This window comes from Meleagris gallopavo, chromosome Z (assembly GCF_905368555.1).
Source record: "Meleagris gallopavo chromosome Z, MGAL_WU_HG_1.1, whole genome shotgun sequence".
Classification (NCBI taxonomy): Eukaryota; Metazoa; Chordata; class Aves; order Galliformes; family Phasianidae; genus Meleagris; species Meleagris gallopavo.
In genome coordinates this window covers 7,472,401-7,490,951 of record NC_139435.1, presented here as the reverse complement: position 1 = coordinate 7,490,951, position 18,551 = coordinate 7,472,401, and the positions used below count along the sequence as shown (strand labels likewise).

Here is an 18,551-nt window from a genome sequence, read left to right as displayed (position 1 = left end):
CCTTGATTTTTCACGTTGTACGGGTCAGAAAGGGTGGTTCACTCTAGTTCACTTGATGCTTGAATCATGCCGTTAGTGAAAATGGAAGACCCTTGCTAGGGCTTCAGCAGATGTGGCAGTACCACCAGGAGGTCAGGCATGACAGAGGTTTGGAAATTTACCTTTTTTTCAACCCCCTCTGTTGTGAAAGCATGGTCTTGAATGTCCATGCAAGGCAATGCTGATGGGGTGGACATCTTGCTATGCCCAACACTAGGGGATGGCCAGCAGCTCTCAGAATATTCTGTGCCATCAGTCTTGCTTCTACAACTTTCTTTGTTTACTTCAACTAATCCAAAGAAGTGTGTCCATACCTTATCATAGAATCATAGACTGGCTTAGTCTGAAAGGGACCTTAAAGACCATCTAGTTCCAACCACCTGCCATAGGCAGGATTGCCAGCAGTCACCAAGCAAGATGGGCTTTTTAAAAAAAAATGTTGCTGCCAATGCACCTCTTACGTTGTTCTGTGCTTGGATTTTGTGCCCCTGGAATCCAGCTGTCCTGGTGTGACAGGGAAGCTGCTGCCTTGGCACATGGAATCTCTAGAATTGGCCCCTTTCAGGTCTTATTCACACTTTGATTAATCATTGCTTCTGAAAAGATCTTCCACTTCTTCCAACATTGCCTCACTGTCCCTTCCTCAAGCTCCCAGTTAATAACCTGGCTCTTGGGAAAGCAATTGCATAAGATTCTATGGCTCATTTTAAGTTGTCGGATCCTGGGCTGCGGTGAGTCACGCCCACAACGCCCTGGGAAGGGAATCCAATGCCACTCTCTCCAATTTATGGAGGGAGAAGCTAAGGTGTGGAAATGTACAGGATTTGCTCAGGGTTATGTAGTGAGTCAGGCATAGTGGCATAGTGTCGGAATGCCTATTCCATCCCAGTTCCTCAGGCTTACATCTGTCTAGACTTTTCCAAGCACCAGCTTTGATGCTGGTGTTACCACTATCTTTTGTCATTGCCCTGGGAGCCCAGACATCTCCTCTCTCTAAACCAGTCACAATGATATTTTCGTAGTCTTCAAAATGACTTTTAGCCAGTAAGGATCAGATGCTGCATGGAGGGGAAGCGTGTTTCTGCTTATATGGAGAGCATCACATCTCCATGTCCCTGCTGTTCATCTGTTGGCTCTTTCTGGTCTTCCTGCTTGCTCCCAGCATAGTGGCCCTGTCCCAGCCATGGGGTAAAGAACAGGATCTAGGACCCTGTGTAAATAAATCTCCATAAACCTACACTGCAGTGTCTCCCCACTGACAGTTCAACAAATGGCAAAAAAAGCCATAGATCTTAGCTTAGGAGCTGCCAAAAGAAAAAAAGAAAGACACCTCAGCTTCATTTCTGGATGTGGTGTCTTCAAAACCACGTCAGCATTTAAAGCACAAAGGGGAGTATAAAGGAAGGTGAGAAGTGCAGGGTGAAGTGGGATGGTGGGCTTTTCATTCCTTGGGTGAGGCACAGTGAGATGGACAAAGGCAGAGGAGAGAGAAAGGAGAAGTTGCTGTCCTTGGCTCTGGTTGGCAAACCCCTTGCAGCTGCAGTTCAGAGGACCTCACTGATGTTGGTTAAAGCAAATCAGACCTAAGCCCAAAGTAATGAGGGATGTTTCCCGTCCCTACAGTTGTGTTTGGACCCGAATGTTTCCCTGCATTTGATTCCTTGCACATTATTGCTAGCTGCATTCCTGACTTGACTCCTCAGGTTGGCTGCAGCTCCTGTGGGGAATAAGAGCCCATTCATCACCACTCTGTTTTTCCAGCGGGAAAGCTGCTGGTAAAACAAGGGGAAGAGGAGAAGCTGCGAATCTGTGGTTTTGCAGAGGAGTCAAGGAACAAATCTTGGAAGGGGGTCCATCCATCCTGCGCATTCACCCACTGCACTGCGTCAAGCCTGGGGAATTTTTACTGCTGTCTTAACAGAAACCAGACACCACAAGTGGCACACATCCTGCCAGCAGCCCCAGGGCTATGGACGGGGACAGCTTTTCATTCAGGCTATCTCATCCGGCTGGTGGGCAGCAATGCCTCTGCCATGCTGTGGTGGGCTTCGGAGGGAGTGCAAGCTGAAAGAAGGGTAGTGTGATAGTGCAGATGGGTAAAGATGTTGTTTGGTCCACAGGTTTGGCTTTTTGGACCTCGGTTAGAGCTGAGGAAGGCAGTCACGGCCTCATGCAATTGGTGGGATTTGTGTTTGGGTGGGACATTTCTGCCACGTTTAATTCCTCCTTCTGAAAGTCTTTTGCTCACCTACGTGGGCAATAAGGACAAAGAAGAAAACAGCCCAGTCCAACTCATGCTGAAAAGGATGAGGAAAAAAGGGTTTTGAGTAGTGTGGAAGGGGTGTGGTCACTGAGTGGGGGTGTGTCAGGCACCGCAAACTTATTTATAAGCAAGAGCCGCTCTGCTGGAGAAGAAACCCTGCTGAGGCTTTGTCAGCTGCTGCTGGTCCCTGACAACACTGGGAGGACACATCTGCTGCGATGGGGAGGCAAAAGGACGTGCTTGCTACCATCGAGGAGCACCTGAGGATCCGAAATAAGTTGGTGCGGCAAGCGCTGGCTGAGTGCCTGGGGACGCTGATCCTGGTGGTGAGTCTGTGCTGGGGCGTGGGGACATCATCCTGGCGTGGGGGCATCGTCCTGGTGCAGGGACTGTGCTGGTCCTGGCACTGTGCTGCTGCAGGGAATTGCAGGTGGATGAGCCCAACTCCCATGCAACTTGCCTGTTGGCACAGCTGTTATCCATAGAGGATAACCTTGTGCTGTAGAGTGAGCTTCAGGGCTGCTGGCAAGGAGTGGGCTCTGCAGAGCTCAGCAGAGTGTTGATGTTCTGTCGTGTGTCTGTGTGTTCACAAAGCACAGGGAGCAGACTCAGCATTGGAGCAAGTGTTTTGCTAGAGATCATGCAAAACTTCCTTTCCCACTCCGTCTTGGAATATTGTCTTGGCACTGAAATAGTTCAAGTGCTATCATCCAGGCAGTGAAAACCTCCCTTTGTTTTCTTTGTGCATCCTGTGAAGAAGAAACAGGCAGAATTTAAACTGTTCCAGCAAAATTTTTACTGCCTGCTGCAGGTCCCCAAGGGTCTTATCAGCAGGGCTGCATGCCACCAGCACTGTCCGTGCTGGCAGCTGATCCCGCCTGCGTGGCAGTGCAAGGCTGTCACTCCCACTACAAAACACATCATTTTGTAAATGATGAGTGCAACAAAACTCTGCCGCCTGTTGTAGTGCTGGGTTTCCAAAGGGACAGGATATAGGGGACAAAGTGGGGTGGATATCTTTGAGCATGTAGGAGACAGCAGTGAAGGATGGGGATCACACAGTAGTGCAGCAACACTGCAATAGGGTTATCTCATTTTGGGCGTCCAAAAATGCAGGACTATGCAATGCCCAATGATTTGGTGGCGGCACAGCCAAAATGTGCAGGTGAAACTTCATCTGAAGTGGTGTAAACCCATGTGGCAGAGTGATTGTGGGTTTATGCCCCTCTGTAACTGATTGTCTGAGGAAAGCACTGATGGACAGAAGGGCTGAAGGCAGAGGAAGGCTGATGAAGCCACATGTGCTTCATCCTACACACTGTCTTGTGCTTTATTTATGTGGAAGAGGGGACTATTGAGTCTTGCACGGGGGGATAAATATGGCAATAAAATGCTACCACTCCTAAAAGAAAGCAGCTCTGCACAGTGCAGTAGCCTTATCTCCAGAATGACCCAGCTCTGATGATTTTTAGGATGTGTCTTGTTGGTTTCCTAGGGAAGAGTTACCTGGGATAAAGGTGAGAAGAAGCTGATAGGAATGTAACCAGCAGACGGTCTCTGCAGTGAGTCTCAGGATAGATGCAAGGTAGTGCTTGGGGGGAAAGATAATGTCTTCTGATAGCCAGGTTAGTTCTACTGAGAAATGAGGCACATCTTCAGCTGTGCAAGCTTTCAGAAGGGCTTGTGATTAAAAAATAAGTTATTCTCTCTGCTGACACAACTTTCCCCTATAGTCTCGCTGCTTTGGGGCGGAGAGGAGTCAGGGTGTGCTCAGAGCCCCAGGAAAGGTTTGGTCCCACTGCTTATCCAGACTCCAAAATGAGAGTGGCACCATTAGCCTCAGGGAGCACCATGCTTGCTCTGTTTTCATGTGTGTGTGCAAAAGCAGCTCATCACCTTGTCCAGGACTCCCTGAGCTGGTCTGGGATCAAAGAAAATGCTGCTTTTATTGGTGCTCTCAACTCTGTCCCAAAGTGATCCAAAATCTCTTCAGCTCCTATGGGGGTGCTCTGTGTTGTGTGGGAGCAGATGCAGAGGGAGAACAGGGAAGTCCCAGGCATGTCGAACCCTGCCTGGCTGTTAGCATGAAATACAGAGAGGGAAGCTGGTCCTTTGCAGCTGTCCCAGTCTGTTCTTCTGCTAATAAGGAGCTACATACTTTATTAAAAATTACAATAAGTATAATACATATATATTTAATTGCTCCCTATCACCCATATTCCTCTGTATTTTTTTTATTTCATCAACTGCCCTGAAGGCAGAAGCAAAAGCCTTGAAGTTGTCTTTTTTCCTTATCGGAGGACCTTGGTAGTGGATTCAGCCAGATAATCCCGGGATAGAGATCCTGATCCTGCCTGGAGGGAAAACGGACATTTCTATCCTGCAGAAGTCCCAGCAGGCTGAGCTGAGAGTGAAAGCATTCATCTGCAGCTGAGCCCAGCAAGCTCCTCTTGTGGGCTTCAGAAAATGGAATCCATGAAACTGCTTTTGTGGGAGATGGTGTTGACTGCATATGAATTTCTCTAGAATGGGGCAATATTGGGGATGGATTTAAGGCTTGGTATCATTCACACCAAAGTCAACTTCCTGAACCCAATGTTTAAGGTTTGCAGCTTACTTAAGATTGCACTGTGTAATGTAGAACTTGTCCTGCTGTGGATACTGGAATGGCTTCAGCTTCTTCCCTCTTCCCCTTCACTTGCATAACAGCAGCTCTCTAAAGCTCTTCTACAGCAAAACCATTTCAGAACCCCACAGTTCTTACCTGCTGGTAAGAGTTACAAAGGCAGCAGAGTGTTGCCTAAGAGAAAATACTGCCTTTTTGTTTAAGGTAAGAAAAATAATCCAACTAAGCAGCCAAACCTTGAAGAGCACAAAGGAGTTGCACTTGAGTTGCTGCTCCTGCTACGTGCCTTGCACAACAGAGTTACACTCTGTTGCTTGTGACCCTCCTGTTACAAGAATTTAGCGCTGCTTCTGTTCCTTTTGATAGAGAAGATGACAGTCCCCTTCCTCTTTCCTCAGCATATACTTTCTGATATGTTAGGTCTGAACTTTCTATCCGTGTCAGAAGCACCTCTTGCTGGAAATAGTTAAGCAATGCAAACACTGAAAGCATTTTCCAACTCACTTGCTGTTTGTGTTATTGCTGTAGCAACTCACTAAAGCGAGATTTCCACCAGCAGGTCTCCACGCTTTCCTTAAAGGCTCGGACTGTTTGTCTTTGTCTGCTGGCTGCAAATACCAAAGCTGTCCCTGTTCAGTTTTAACGTTTGCAGAAGTAACTTGCTATTGTAACTGATTTCCAAGTCAGACTATGATTCACTGCTGCTGAGGCACGAGGAAAGAACAAAACAATTCCTAATTGCTTTTCAGCCAGGTTGCCCTGCCTTTGCAGCCAGGTGGGAACTCTTTAGAGTCTGAGTGTGCTGCTACCCACAGAAGCCAAAGTAGTAAGGTGGCTGGGGTGATCAAGGCAAGGGGAACCTCATCAAATTGCTGGCAGTGCTGCTGCTCTCCACCACCTCTTCCACCACAAGAGCTTCGAGCTGTTTGTTAACCACCCAAACTATAGCCTTGCTGCCCCAGTGCAGGAGCAGGGAGGTTTCTCCTTCCCACAGAGATGAGAGCTCAGCACTACAACTTGCCCTCGTGAGACACAGCTTTCTCCAGCAATGCTCGACGCTGTGAGTGAAGCCCAGGTCTTTCTAAGAGCTAAGGCTTCCTTATCTGATGGACATCACGGATATCAGAACATGTTCTTGCTTCGGTACACATGGGGAAGGAACAAACTAAATAACAGCCTCCCCACCAATGCCCAACTGCTCTGCTATAGGTTGCTCAGTTGTTTTGTTTTGTTTTTTTTTTTTTTGTTTGTTTGTTTGTTTTTTCACTGAGTTCTTTGCAGTGTTGTTGTAGCCCACAGTGTACATATGTAGCTTCTCTCAGCCCCTCTTATCTCCCCACTCCTGCTGCCTTACTTGGCTCCAAGCCGGCTCTTGGTGCAAAGGTAGCTGTAACATTACAGACCATCTGTAATGCCTTTTGTTCCTACCCAGGCTGGCTGGTAGATAGAGCTGCTAGGTCCAGCCGGGCTGTGGAATATGATATTTCTCCCCTGTTTAGCAACCTCTAAGTCAAGACCCACCTATTTGTTCAAGTTCCTGTGCTGCAGGAAAGGCACAAATGTTTCTCCTTGCACTGTGGCTTTTGGAGGTCCCCTGGATGCATGGGCTTTGAGGCTTGAGGAAGGCCCATGCACAGTGGGTTCCTCTCAGGGTTACTTCCCCTGGATTATCACCAGGATCTGATTGCCCTTATGTCACCTTTGCTGTCCACTGGAGGGCAGCAGGGGCTGAGCCGCTCTTCCCATGCACTTGTTTGTTTGCTTGTTTTTTGCAAGCTGGAGGGTAAAGTTGCAGCTCAGGTAATAATAGTCCTTCTGAGCTATGCCAACAAAGTTTTCCTGTATTGATTTAGAGATCAGTTGTTCTGAAATCCAAGAACAAATCCATCCAGGCCTTTTGTGTCGCACCTGAAGGTGTGAAAGAGCAACAACAAAGGAAAGAGGGCAGGATAGGGAGGGAACCTGGCTGCTGTGCTTCTTCCACTTGAGTTCGTCAACAGAACTGTTTTGGTCAGGATTTGTCCGTGAACCCAGTAACCCTTCGTTCTTCATTAGCTCTTTCAACATGTTTGTGTTCTTCAAGGCCCCCTCCTAAGAGCTGTGACTAACTCCAGGGCTTCTCTGCCAGGGGGAGGACCTTGGAAAAGCCACATGGCCCAACTCAACCACAACCTGGACACAGGGAGTTTGAGTTTTTCTGAGTATGAAGTTACACCCAGCAACCTGCTTCTGGCTATCTCCTCCCTTTTTCAACCCCTGGAGTCTTCCAGCCCCTTTATCCCTGAACCAGTTCAACTCACTGATCCTGCAGAACCTGGTATGTTCCTATTAATTTTCCACAGCACATCAAGTTGGATCAGCTCATGAGGGAAGAGGAGAGAGAAGCTTTTCTGTTGGCCATGAAAGTCATTAGATCTGTTTGAGACAGTAAGATGAAATTAAGGAGCTGTTTTCCATTAACATGGTTAATGGTGCATTGACCTCAACTCCTGGGAGAGTAGCTTTAATACATCTGATTAAGGGATTGTTGCAAACATTTTATTAGTACTTAAGAAAACACTTGTCTAATGGGTCATGGGGATATAACAGCTGTCGGCTGCACGCTGCCTTGTGAGGGACTCACCTGAGCTTTTGCTGGTTGAGATGTTTTTCTGGTAATGTAAAAACTATGTGTTGGCAGCAGATTATTAAAACCAAGAATGAAGGATCATATTTCCTTGGATGTGCACATCCACCTCTAGGCCATAATGGTCACTCACATCCATTGCATGAGCTTAAGTCCATGGATTTTAATTGAATAAATGCTGCTGTATTTGATATAATCTTCCTTGCCTTACAACTCAAGCTAGATGCTCCTGAACTCTGTAAGTGGTGGAAAACAAAGACTTAAGAAAATAGAATGGTCAGGGTATCCTGCCTTATATGGCCTGAGAGAAGAAATTGGAGGGAAAACTAACAAAGAGTGGAATTGGAAATGGTGTGATCATAAGTTTCATGTCACTTATGTGTTCATTTACCACAACAAAACAATAGGCAGTGCAAAGATTCGGAAAAGTGGATCATGACAAAATCTGTCACAGAGGATGGTGAACTTTGAACTCTGTCCCTGTGAGCAGCATGGTAGATCACAGTGACACGTGATGTGCTTCAGATATGTCATCTAGGCTCTAACATATCTGTCACTGCTGTCTTTTTAGGGGTCTTGAAAGATAAAGGAAAGTGTTACTGAGTTGGTGGGATTTGTTCTGCCAAAACTTAGACAGGAAAGCTCAGAGTTGGTTGACCTGAGTGCTGACTACATCAGTGGGGAAAATGAGACCCTGAATCAAGCCTCTTGACTTGATTTAGATACCCATCTTGGGAGGCTGGGCTCCATTCCATACGTGGCCATTTCTCCTCACTGCATGTGAAGGTCATCCAAGATGACTGTATCAGTCATAAAACAAAACAACAATCATAAAACAAAATTAATAAAGGTGCAAAACAAATCTCACTACAGGCAATCATATATTTTACACATATCTGATGATAGTAACTGTAGATTTTGCATCTGCATAAGCAAGGATTGGAACTGTATCCCTCTGGACAACATAACCACCTGGTATATGTATCAAAGCTGCCCCTGCACCTGGCATGTGCAATTGTTTTGTTGGCTGCCACCCAGTGCTGCCAGCTTGTATCAAATGCTCTCATGTAAAACCATTTGCCACAAGAGCAGGGCTGAGCATGATTTGGATGTCATGCATGGGAATGTATTCATGCTTGAAGGACTCCATTGGTGTGGGATGGAATTGCACACAAGCATATCAAACCTCAAATTTGTCCCTAAATATTACCTTACTTTTTAATTTTAATCTACTTGGGGCCATTCTTTCTATTGTTGTGCTGAATTAAGCCAAACAGTACTTAGGGCATATCTGATAAGTAATTGTAATGCTCCTGTGGAGTGGCTCCAGGGTATTTTTGCATGGCTCATAGACTCTCTTCTGGGAAAAAGCTGGGGAGATCTTGCTAGGTGTAGGATGGCAGAGAGGAGGATGGAGAATAGCCTCTTGGGAAACACCAGAGCTGGAATTCCTCCAGTCTGAGAGAACTTATTCACTGTGGATAAGTGCCGTCGCAGATGATGGAATGGAGAACTTTGGGGTTTCTATGACCAAAAGTTATGTGTGTCTGATGAACCAACCACCATCCACTTGCAGAACTGCCAGTTCCTCCAGAGTGAATAAAACAAAGTCTATCATCAATGGGAATAAGCTTGATCTAGTGAGTAGCAACCCTGCCCACAGCAAGAGACTGGAACTAGGTGATCTTTAAGGTTCCTTCCAACCCAAGCCATTCTGTGATTCTATTATTACAGTTTACAGTAAACTGGGGCCAACCCTGCCAAACTCAGCTGCCTTTTGCAGCTTTTTCTGGGCTCACCTCTTGGTCACACTGATATGCTTTATGGCTGTATAGATAAACACCATAGCCAAGTACTCTGTCCAAAACTCTGCCTAAGGTGTGCTGAGACTCCTCTGGGAAGGAACAAATGTCACCCTGGTCATTAGCAAGCTTTTCTTTGCTCGCTTGTAGCTATGCTTCCCTCATGGTTTGGACAAAGCTGGCAACGATAGCTCTGTTTGCTGAACAACTGATCTTTTCTGCCCTCGCACACGTATCTCTTCTGCTATGGTTTTCCAAGTGAGAGTCTTGGTATGAGGACAAGGAATGGGCTGCTGTGTACCCAGTAGAAAGCAGTACTGGATATCACTTTCTTAACTAACAAGTTCTACAGGTTCCTTTGTTCTTCCAGCAGAGGGTCCTGTGCCAAGAGGTACCTGAGTACAGAGTGTCCACCTCATGAGTCAGCCTGCAGCCTACTTGGCCACTCCTTTTCCAACAGATTGAGTGCAATGTTTTCTTAGTAATTCATCAGTCACTGAGGGGATGAACTAGCTGTGTTTTGGCTTTGCCCTTCAACTGTATTGTGTGTTGCTCAACAGGTATGTCCAGCATTGGCAGAAGAGGTGAAGAGATCCACTCCTACCTACCTGATGCCTATTTGGTGGTTTATCTCCTAAGAGCAGATATTGCCTTTATGGCAGTTGAGTAATCTTGGAATACTGGAATTTGCAGAAGCAGGAGATTTTGATAGGTGGACAGACACGAGCACAAGTTCTAGGCACTAGCCTTGAGGATCTTGAGCAAGATGTTGTCCCATCCTAGTTTAAGGATGCTCTCAGTCTCTAGTGATGAGATAATCCCTGGTATACACTGAGAATCTGTTCAGATTAAGGCAGTGGAAGATAAAAGCATACAGAAGATTAGGACCAAGGCTCCTTAAAATATGTGGTGGGTAGTGGAGGGACATGGCTAGGCAGGAGGATCTGGATCTGGATGAGTGATGAACCAAACAGCCAGGGGAAACTGGTCTGTGTTGTTAGGGGTGAGCATGGGAAGTATGGCTTTTGGATGTGATGGGAAAAGAAGAATTGCCCACTTAGAGCTAATGTCTTTCAGAATGAGCACATGCTTCCTTTAGCAATTAGGCAACACTACTTATCACCCAACAAAAATAGGTTGTTACCCAGAGCGCTTGATGCTTATTAGTGTTGCAGAGAAAGAACAGTTTTGTTGCCCTGATCTCTTCCTACATGACTTTGCCATAGGAAGGATCTCATTGTGTCGAGGTGGTGTGGGCTGTGCTCACCTATGGCAGGGAGCAAACCTTGGGGATGGGACAAGCCTAGGTACCTCAGCTCAGGAAAGCAACCTCAATCCCTCAGCCATGGCTTGAAAAGAATGTTCCTGAGTGCCAAGGTGAACATAGCCTTCTTCAGCCATGTCTTTATATCCAGGCAATAGCAAAACTGTGCCCTGCCAATCTATGTGCTACTATGTCAGACAGTTATTAGCCCTTTTTAACAGCAAAGAGTTTAGGCTCCTTGTCTGAGCAATGGTCCTTCTTGTCTACCTTTAGCCATCATACATTTGGATGTTTGGTCAAAGTTGTCCAGTCTCCTGGAGATGTAAATTGTGAGCTGATGTATCTTTAACTTTCAGTCATGGATTCAGTTTACTCAGCCAGAAGAAAGTCTTTCCTTGTGACTTTTCTGCGGCTGAATGCTGAAGCTTTGAGTTATGAGTGTGCTGCAACGGTCCATGCAGGTGTAAGCAGAGCAGTCAAGAGTGTCGGTCAGCAACTGGCCATGATGTAAATCACAGAGGGTAATTTCAGTCTGTTCTTGTCTTTCAGCTCTTCGGCTGTGGCTCTGTTGCACAGATCGTGCTCAGCAAAGGGACCCATGGAGGTTTCCTGACTGTCAATCTCGCCTTTGGCTTTGCTGTGATGCTTGGCATTTTGATCGCAGGCCAGGTGTCAGGTATGTTTTGTCTCTGTGTGTGGGCTGGATTTCGCTTGTGAGAACTTGTAATGCTTGTGTAGGCCTAGATGGCTGCACTTTTCCTATGTGGCACTTCTCCTGTGTGGAGACTACTTTGCCATGGCTCATCTCTTGGACTCAAGTTCTGTCTATAAAAGTGCATTAACCTTCTGTCTTTCTGCAGGTGGACACCTGAACCCAGCTGTCACTTTTGCCATGTGCGTCTTGGCTCGAGAGCCCTGGATCAAACTACCAGTTTATGCCCTGGCCCAGACACTTGGAGCTTTCCTAGGAGCTGGCATAGTCTTTGGGCTCTACCATGGTAGGTGCAGAAAGTGTGTATGATGTGTACAGGTCTTTGCTGTCTAGATTACAGCATATCTCCCAGAAATGTTGATGAAACAGCATCTGTGCATTTTTCCAGAGTCGTTTTATCCTCGTGTTTTTTGTGTAATAAATGAAGACTTCACTTGGATTTTTTTCTGCTTAGTCTAAATACTACTGTGAGACAGACTTCTAGCAACTTTGGCAGCCCTTTTCAGGCTGATTCTACATCTTGAAAAACAACCTGGAAATCCTGTTACTCATGAGCGTATTCCTCTTTTCACAGTGCTCCTTCTTACAGCAGGAGATAAGAACTGATCACTCTGTGTTGATCAGGAAAAGGTTTAATACTGCTAACTTTAGACAAAGAAGTGCTGCTGTAGTTCTGTAGGTTAAACAAGCGAAGTAATCAGCACTTGGCAATATTCAGGATTTAATGAATGCTAAAGATAGTTGATGTTCCTGATGGAATGGCATGAGGAGAGTGTCAATGTGTATGAAGATACAATTCCTCTGTAATAATGAGTTTACTGCAGTATGGAATCATAAAAAATCCCAAATTGGAAGGGAGAACACAAGAATCATTGAGTCCAACTCCTGGCCCAACACAGGACCACTTGAAATTTAGTCTGAGAGCATTGTTCAGATTGTTCTGAACAAAATCTGAGATTTTGACTTCTGTAGCACCACAGGCATTTAGGCACCTTGTAGAGGGAATTAGAATTCAGATTAGTGTTTATTGGGCTCTGACTGGTGCCTTTTCTCCACCTCCAGATGCCATCTGGGCTTTTGGCTCCAACCACCTGTATGTAACAGGAGAAAATGCCACAGCTGGTATCTTTGCCACCTACCCATCTCAGCATCTGAATGTTGTGAATGGATTCTTTGATCAGGTAAGAAGGAGCTTGGAGGGTGCCAGAACTTGAAAATTTTGGGTTTGAAAGAACTTGAGATTTTGGGTTTGTTCTGGCCCTCTCATTTAGTCAAAGAATGCATCAGAGCTTGGAAGCATATTCTGGAAGATGTCTTCAGCTGATTTGGCTGCTTACACAGATATTGATAGCTCTTCTGTGTGCAGGGAAGAGGTGTGGGCACAAAGGAATCTATCAGCTGCTAGGAGGAGCGTGTTCCATCATTGCTTTCCCAACTGGGCACTCAGTCTAATTCTGTCTGACAGTGCCATGAGATGTTTTATTGTAGCTTTTCCACGTTAGGGAATGAGTCTTAAAACCATGGAACTTCAGAGGAGTTAAGTAACTTGGTTAAAAGCTTAGTCTGGATTAAATTCTTCTTTCTGATTTTTCCCTTCCCAGTTCATTGGCACTGCTTCCCTGATTGTTTGTGTCTTGGCTATTGTGGATCCCTACAACAATCCTGTTCCCACGGGGCTGGAAGCTTTCACAGTTGGCTTTGTCGTCCTCGTTATTGGAACTTCCATGGGCTTCAACTCTGGCTATGCTGTCAACCCTGCCAGAGACTTTGGGCCTCGTCTCTTCACAGCCATTGCTGGTTGGGGCACTGAAGTGTTCTGGTAAGAGCTTGCGAATGAAAACTTTGTGCATCAAGGGGGAAAAAAGTTACAGTTCAAGTAGGTGGTACCTATGGTGCCAGAGAGAATCTTAGCACACTTATGGTGTCTTTGGAAAGTATAAACCTCTTTACGAGAGACAGTTTGCTCTGCTTTGATTTCTTAAAAAATCATAGAACTACAACAGTTTCCAGCAAATTAATGAACTTTGGGGAGGAAATCTCAGAGATGAGAAGCTCAGGTGCACCTTGAACATGATCTTATCCACTTTTTTTAATGGAAGAAAGTGCAGGTCCTGTGTCATATTTTGTTGAACCTGGAGAAAACTCAGAACTATGAGCAGTAGAGGCTATATGTTGTAAAAAAGTACTTTCCTGCAGGCAATAGGAGGGAAGTGAAAGTGCCTAGCTCAGACAGTGATGGTTTCTCTACTTTCTTGATGGAGAGAGAGTTTTAGATGTCCTGGAAACAGCTGCTCTGAAGTTCTTGTCCCCAGAACTTGCAGCAAGAGGCAGCAACTGCCTTGGATATTGCTGTGGACATAGGGTTGCTGTTGTCTTGCACGTCAATGGGGATGTTTGCAAATAATCAGATTTTGCATTATTCCAGACTGAAGCACAAGTATTCTAATGCTTAGGCTGCAGTTCTTAACCTTGTGCATTTCCTTCTTGTTTTCCAGGACTGGTAAGCAGTGGTGGTGGGTTCCAGTTGTTGCTCCTTTTCTCGGGGCCATTGCAGGAGTGATAGTCTACCAGCTGATGATTGGATGTCATGATGAGCCTTCTCCATCTGCCTCTGAGCAGGAGACAGTTAAGCTGGCCAATGTGAAGCACAAGGAAAGGGTCTGAGGAAGCTGCCATTCTGATGTGGCAGACATTCATTACTCAGGACTGCAGCTGGTGAAGAGGAGGGAGGAGTTAAGAAGAGCTTCAACAAGAACAGGAAGAGTTTTTTTCCTGTCTTCAGTTATTCTAGCCTTTAATTTTAATTTTTTTTTTTTTAATATCCCTGATGCGCTTGCTTTAGATACTTTCCTATGTGCCTTTTTCCTTCCACGCAGTATCATATAATCTTTCCATACTTCTCGAAGGGGGTTGAGAATTTTAGGAGACAGGAGAGAGGAGAGCATTGCTATCCAACAACTCCAGCATGGGCCTCGTGAATCAGGAATCAGGGGCTCTATTGGGCTGCTTTGCTGTCTTGGCATTTGAGCTTGGCAAACTGCTTCCCTCTGAACATGTGCCCCATCTGCAGAGTGGGGACCATGCAAAACATAAATTGTTTTTCTAGTGTGGAATTGAAATTCTGATCTCCTGGGAAAAATTTGCCTGCAATTCTATGATGGATCAAGTACATGCTTGGTGTTGCTCTATAGTCAGTGACTTGACACCAGGAATGGACTTATGTACAATATTTTAATTGGCTAAAATTTTCATTTCTCCGATGAGCTCACAGAAGGTTGTATCAATTCATTGATCCATGAGCAGAAAGTCAGAGCAGATAGTGAGAGTGCACTGGATTTTAATATAATACTAAGACAAAATGTTTACAAGCCACTGCACCCTGGTGTTCTAATCACAGTTTTCAAACTTGCCAACTCATGGAAGACAAAACATAGGAAATCCTTGTTTTAGTCAGGGGATAACCTGGAAAGAAAGCTTGGCTCCCTGTAGCAGTCTTTCTTATTAATCAGCTTTGTATATAAATTGCAAGCAGCTAATAGCCAAGTTCCACTGAAAGCATGGTGTTGCTAAAGTTGTGTGTGTTCATGTAAATTTCACAATAGTATTTTTTTTATAGAGATATATAAATGCACTCCTTAAAAAGCTGTTACTACAAAACAAGATGGGGATCATTTAATTTAAAGATGTGTGGGAAATGCCTATTCTCTGACAGCTTTGAGATAACTGTTGGGTTTGCCCAAGATGGCCTTAGATTTTGGCACAGTGTGATTGGAGAATTTAGTTTTCTACCTTACAGAATTGTGGGGGCATCCCTGGCACTCAGGACTCTTCTACCACATCTTTTCTGATGAGGGTCTGAGTTCAGACACATCTGGCTCCTATAGCACTGGTGTGTTAGAGGATGGCTGGCTCTCCCAGTGCTATACAGAGAGTTTGAAACAAACAGTATCAGTTGTGAAAGAATTTGTAGCTCCCATGCCTCTGCATTAGAGAAACTCTTTTGAAGGCAGTTTCTTTAATGCGTGAATTCTTTGAAATATGTAACTTTGTACACATTTCCAGTCACTAAAACTATGTATTCTTTTTTTTTTTTTTTTCCTTTTTAAGAAATAAAATGTTAATATCCACATTGTAAGATGTCAGTGCCTGTTTTATTTTTAAGCTCTGGACAGTAAACTTTGCCATGGAAAGGAAATTGTCAGGAACAAAAGCTTCCTCAAACCCTTTTCCTCTCTGCAGCCTGCATTAGCAAAAGTGAATTAACCCCTTCAGGAAGTATATCCATAAGCACAGCTGGTGCATTTCGGGGGTAGGTAGGAGAAGATGCAGTGCCTGAGCTAATTACTTCCTTGCACAATGTAGAGAACATAAGTAATGCAGACCTGAGCCCACTGCTCAAAGAACTGCACAGTCCTTCCTGCCTATGTTCTCTGTAAATGCAAGTGTTGTTGCTGATTTATGTCCTGCTGTGTTTTTCCTCTGTCAGCTGTACAGCCTTGAAAAAAGTCTATACTTCCCACATGTTGCCATCTGAACAGTTCAGTGAAGTTGGATTAATGTGATTTCCTTCAATTCACCAACGAGAAATCAAGTGATTTTTAGCAAGAAATCTGTTTGTTCAGTGTATTCTGTCCTTGTCCCATTTCTGCTGCTTTGTTTCATTTCTGTCTTGAAAATTTATCCCTCAAAATCTGTTTAAAAGCATTGTGTACTGTTGCAATCAATTCATGTAGCTGCAGGGATCGCTTTCCCTTTTTCTCGAGGACTGTCTCCTTTTCTCACTCTTTTACCACTTCAGCTAAAATTCTTACTACAGACATGATGACTGTGGACTCCAGAATTGCTGTTTTCCTCTCAGCGGGTGCTCTGTACCACTTCCTCCTGTTTCCATCTGAGCCTTTTTCTATAACCTTGCCTAACTTTTGCCTCAGTGTTCTATTTTGGAATCCTTATTAAAACTGCAGCAAAACACCAACCTCTTTCAGGCCAAGTCTTGACTATCTTTTGTCTTAGCCATGTTCCCACTGTGTAGGTCTTCCTCTCTCTGGGGATCTGTTGGAATGCCAAGTGCAGCTAAGCAGATCCTCAGCCCAAGTCGAGTGGATGGGTGCTAAGTAGTTTTATGCCCCTTTCCAAAAAGGTCTTGACCATATTATCCTCGCATGGGGCAACTCTTTGCTAACCCTGTGAAGAAAGCACTGCATTGGGTAGCTTCATATGCCAGATTTCAGGAACTGCTATTTGAGTATGGAGAGGAAAAGACAAGGTTAATTGCAGACAGCAGCATCCCTGGCAGCAAGTTCCTTTAAGTTGCTGCAAATTGTGATTGTTTGTTTTCAGTTTAGTTGCCTAATATTTAATTTTTGTCCATTTTATAATTTTTCTCTTTCCCATGCCTAAATTTCAAGACAATTAGTCATCATGTTCTCAATACTGTGCTTTTGCAGTTCTTGGAGAAGTTAAAACTCATCTGGCCAAATAACGACTGCTAGGTTTTAGGTCAGAAGAATTCCAACCATCAGGCTATTGAAATATACTCAGTATGTAGGAAGAAATAAATCTACGATTCAAACTATTCATGCTTGACAGTCACTAGAACAAAGATGCTGTGGAATATCTATTGTGTGAGGGTTTCAAATTAAGATTGGCTGTCTTACAAAAAGGTGTCTCACTTAAACAGCAAGCTCTTCTCCAAGAGCAAGTCCCTCTGGAGGAAATTCCCAGACCTCTATATTACAGAATGTCAAGTAGACAGGTCCTTTCTGGCTTTAAAACCTGTGAAATTTATAAGGAATAGTGCCCAGGAGTTCAGTTCCTCTTGTCAGCTGGGTTTGAGTTCTTTGCTGCAGGTGCTGTGGTGGGGACAGGAATAAAGCACTGACTCCTTCTGCATTGCTTTTCTATCCCAAAGTGAGTTTTATCTCTCATCTGCCAGCAGTGAGTACTGGAGATTCAGGAGCTGGCTGGTCTGGTGGCACTGCCCCAGGGCAGGTTTCCACTTATGACCATAAAGAATCAGCATGGACACTTCAGCTACTTGCTTTCTTCCCTTTTCCCCACTACCTGCCCCTTGGTTCGTGACATCCTCTTCCATCCAAAAGAGATACCTGGTAACTCTATGAGAAAGTGGGACTGAGACAAGGTCAAGAACAGTCAACCCACCACCACCACGTAGGAGCCTCTGTAGGCTTGTAGGTGCCTTGGATGTGTCTCATTAAGCCACCTTTTCATTAATTGTTTACTGTGTGAAGTACAATAAAAATCCTTCCTGGCAGCACAAATTCCATTCTGAGCAGGAAGTTCCTCTTCACTTTGCCCCATTCAGCTCCAGTTCAGGAGCAACAACTCCCATGAGGGGTTTCTCTGGATGCAGTGTACACATGAGGAAGAACGAAGGAGTTCAAGGCAAATGATACAACCCAGTTGCTGTCGTGTGGCTTCTCACTGCTGCAATTCGGCTGAAGAAATGAGCGTGGCCATCTCACTACAGGGGGCTGGAGAACAATTATATATGTGAAAATATTTTTGTATGTAGCCATATAATGGCAATTAAAAAGCCATACTGGAAAGGAAATGTCAATAGCAGAAAGATGTGAAAGACACACAGAGAGAAACTCAATCGTTTTAAAGGGCAGTGATTTTATTTAAGAAGAAGCTGATACTTCCTGACAGTAAAGTTTTGCAGCACGTGTGTTGTATTTAACATTATTGAGTGAGAGTGCAGAAATGTATTTAAAATTCAGTTAAGAAAGATTTGAAGATATTTTTCTACTTGCAACATTAAGGAGACTTCTTAAGGTTTTCCTCCAGTGTTCTAACAGCAGCCTGAAGAAGGAATGAAAAGAAGAGTTCCCTCATTAAATAAGCTTAGGGCTAAAAACGTCCTCTGGATCCATCGTTCCTAAAATTTCTAGTGGATTTAAAAATCAGCAATCAGAAGCATCAGGGCTTCATAAATTCCACCTTGGATAGAAGACCAGCTATATAGAGTGGGCATTCAACTAGATATACACATACCCAAAAGACTTGGTGACATGGAATTTTTCAGGTTTTGAAATCCAATATAAACAACACATTAAAAAGCACAAGGGCTATGGGGAGAAACAGCATTGCACACACCTCAGGAATGGGATTTGGATCCCAAATCCATCAATAAATAATAGAATTATTACAGTTGGAAGAGATCTCTAAGATCTAGTCCAACCACCAGCCCATCCCC

General features: G+C 44.6%; 1 protein-coding gene across 1 annotated transcript; it reads left to right on the top strand.

The window, feature by feature from the left end:
• Positions 1-2,389: 2,389 nt before the first annotated feature.
• Positions 2,390-14,242, top strand: LOC100547913 (aquaporin-3). The gene is made up of 6 exons (XM_010725198.4): positions 2,390-2,628; positions 11,170-11,296; positions 11,481-11,618; positions 12,395-12,513; positions 12,934-13,151; positions 13,828-14,242. The coding sequence occupies exons 1-6, from the start codon at positions 2,521-2,523 to the stop codon at positions 13,994-13,996; spliced, it is 879 nt and encodes a 292-aa protein (XP_010723500.2). The 5' UTR covers positions 2,390-2,520; the 3' UTR covers positions 13,997-14,242.
• The last annotated feature ends 4,309 nt before the right edge of the window (positions 14,243-18,551 follow it).

Coding starts and splice junctions, on each gene's coding strand:
- LOC100547913 (XM_010725198.4), top strand. CDS start 2,521: ATGGGGAGGCAAAAGGACGTGCTTGCTACCATCGAGGAGCACCTGAGG. Junction 2,629..11,169: donor TGGGGACGCTGATCCTGGTG/GTGAGTCTGTGC, acceptor CTTGTCTTTCAG/CTCTTCGGCTGTGGCTCTGT. Junction 11,297..11,480: donor GATCGCAGGCCAGGTGTCAG/GTATGTTTTGTC, acceptor GTCTTTCTGCAG/GTGGACACCTGAACCCAGCT.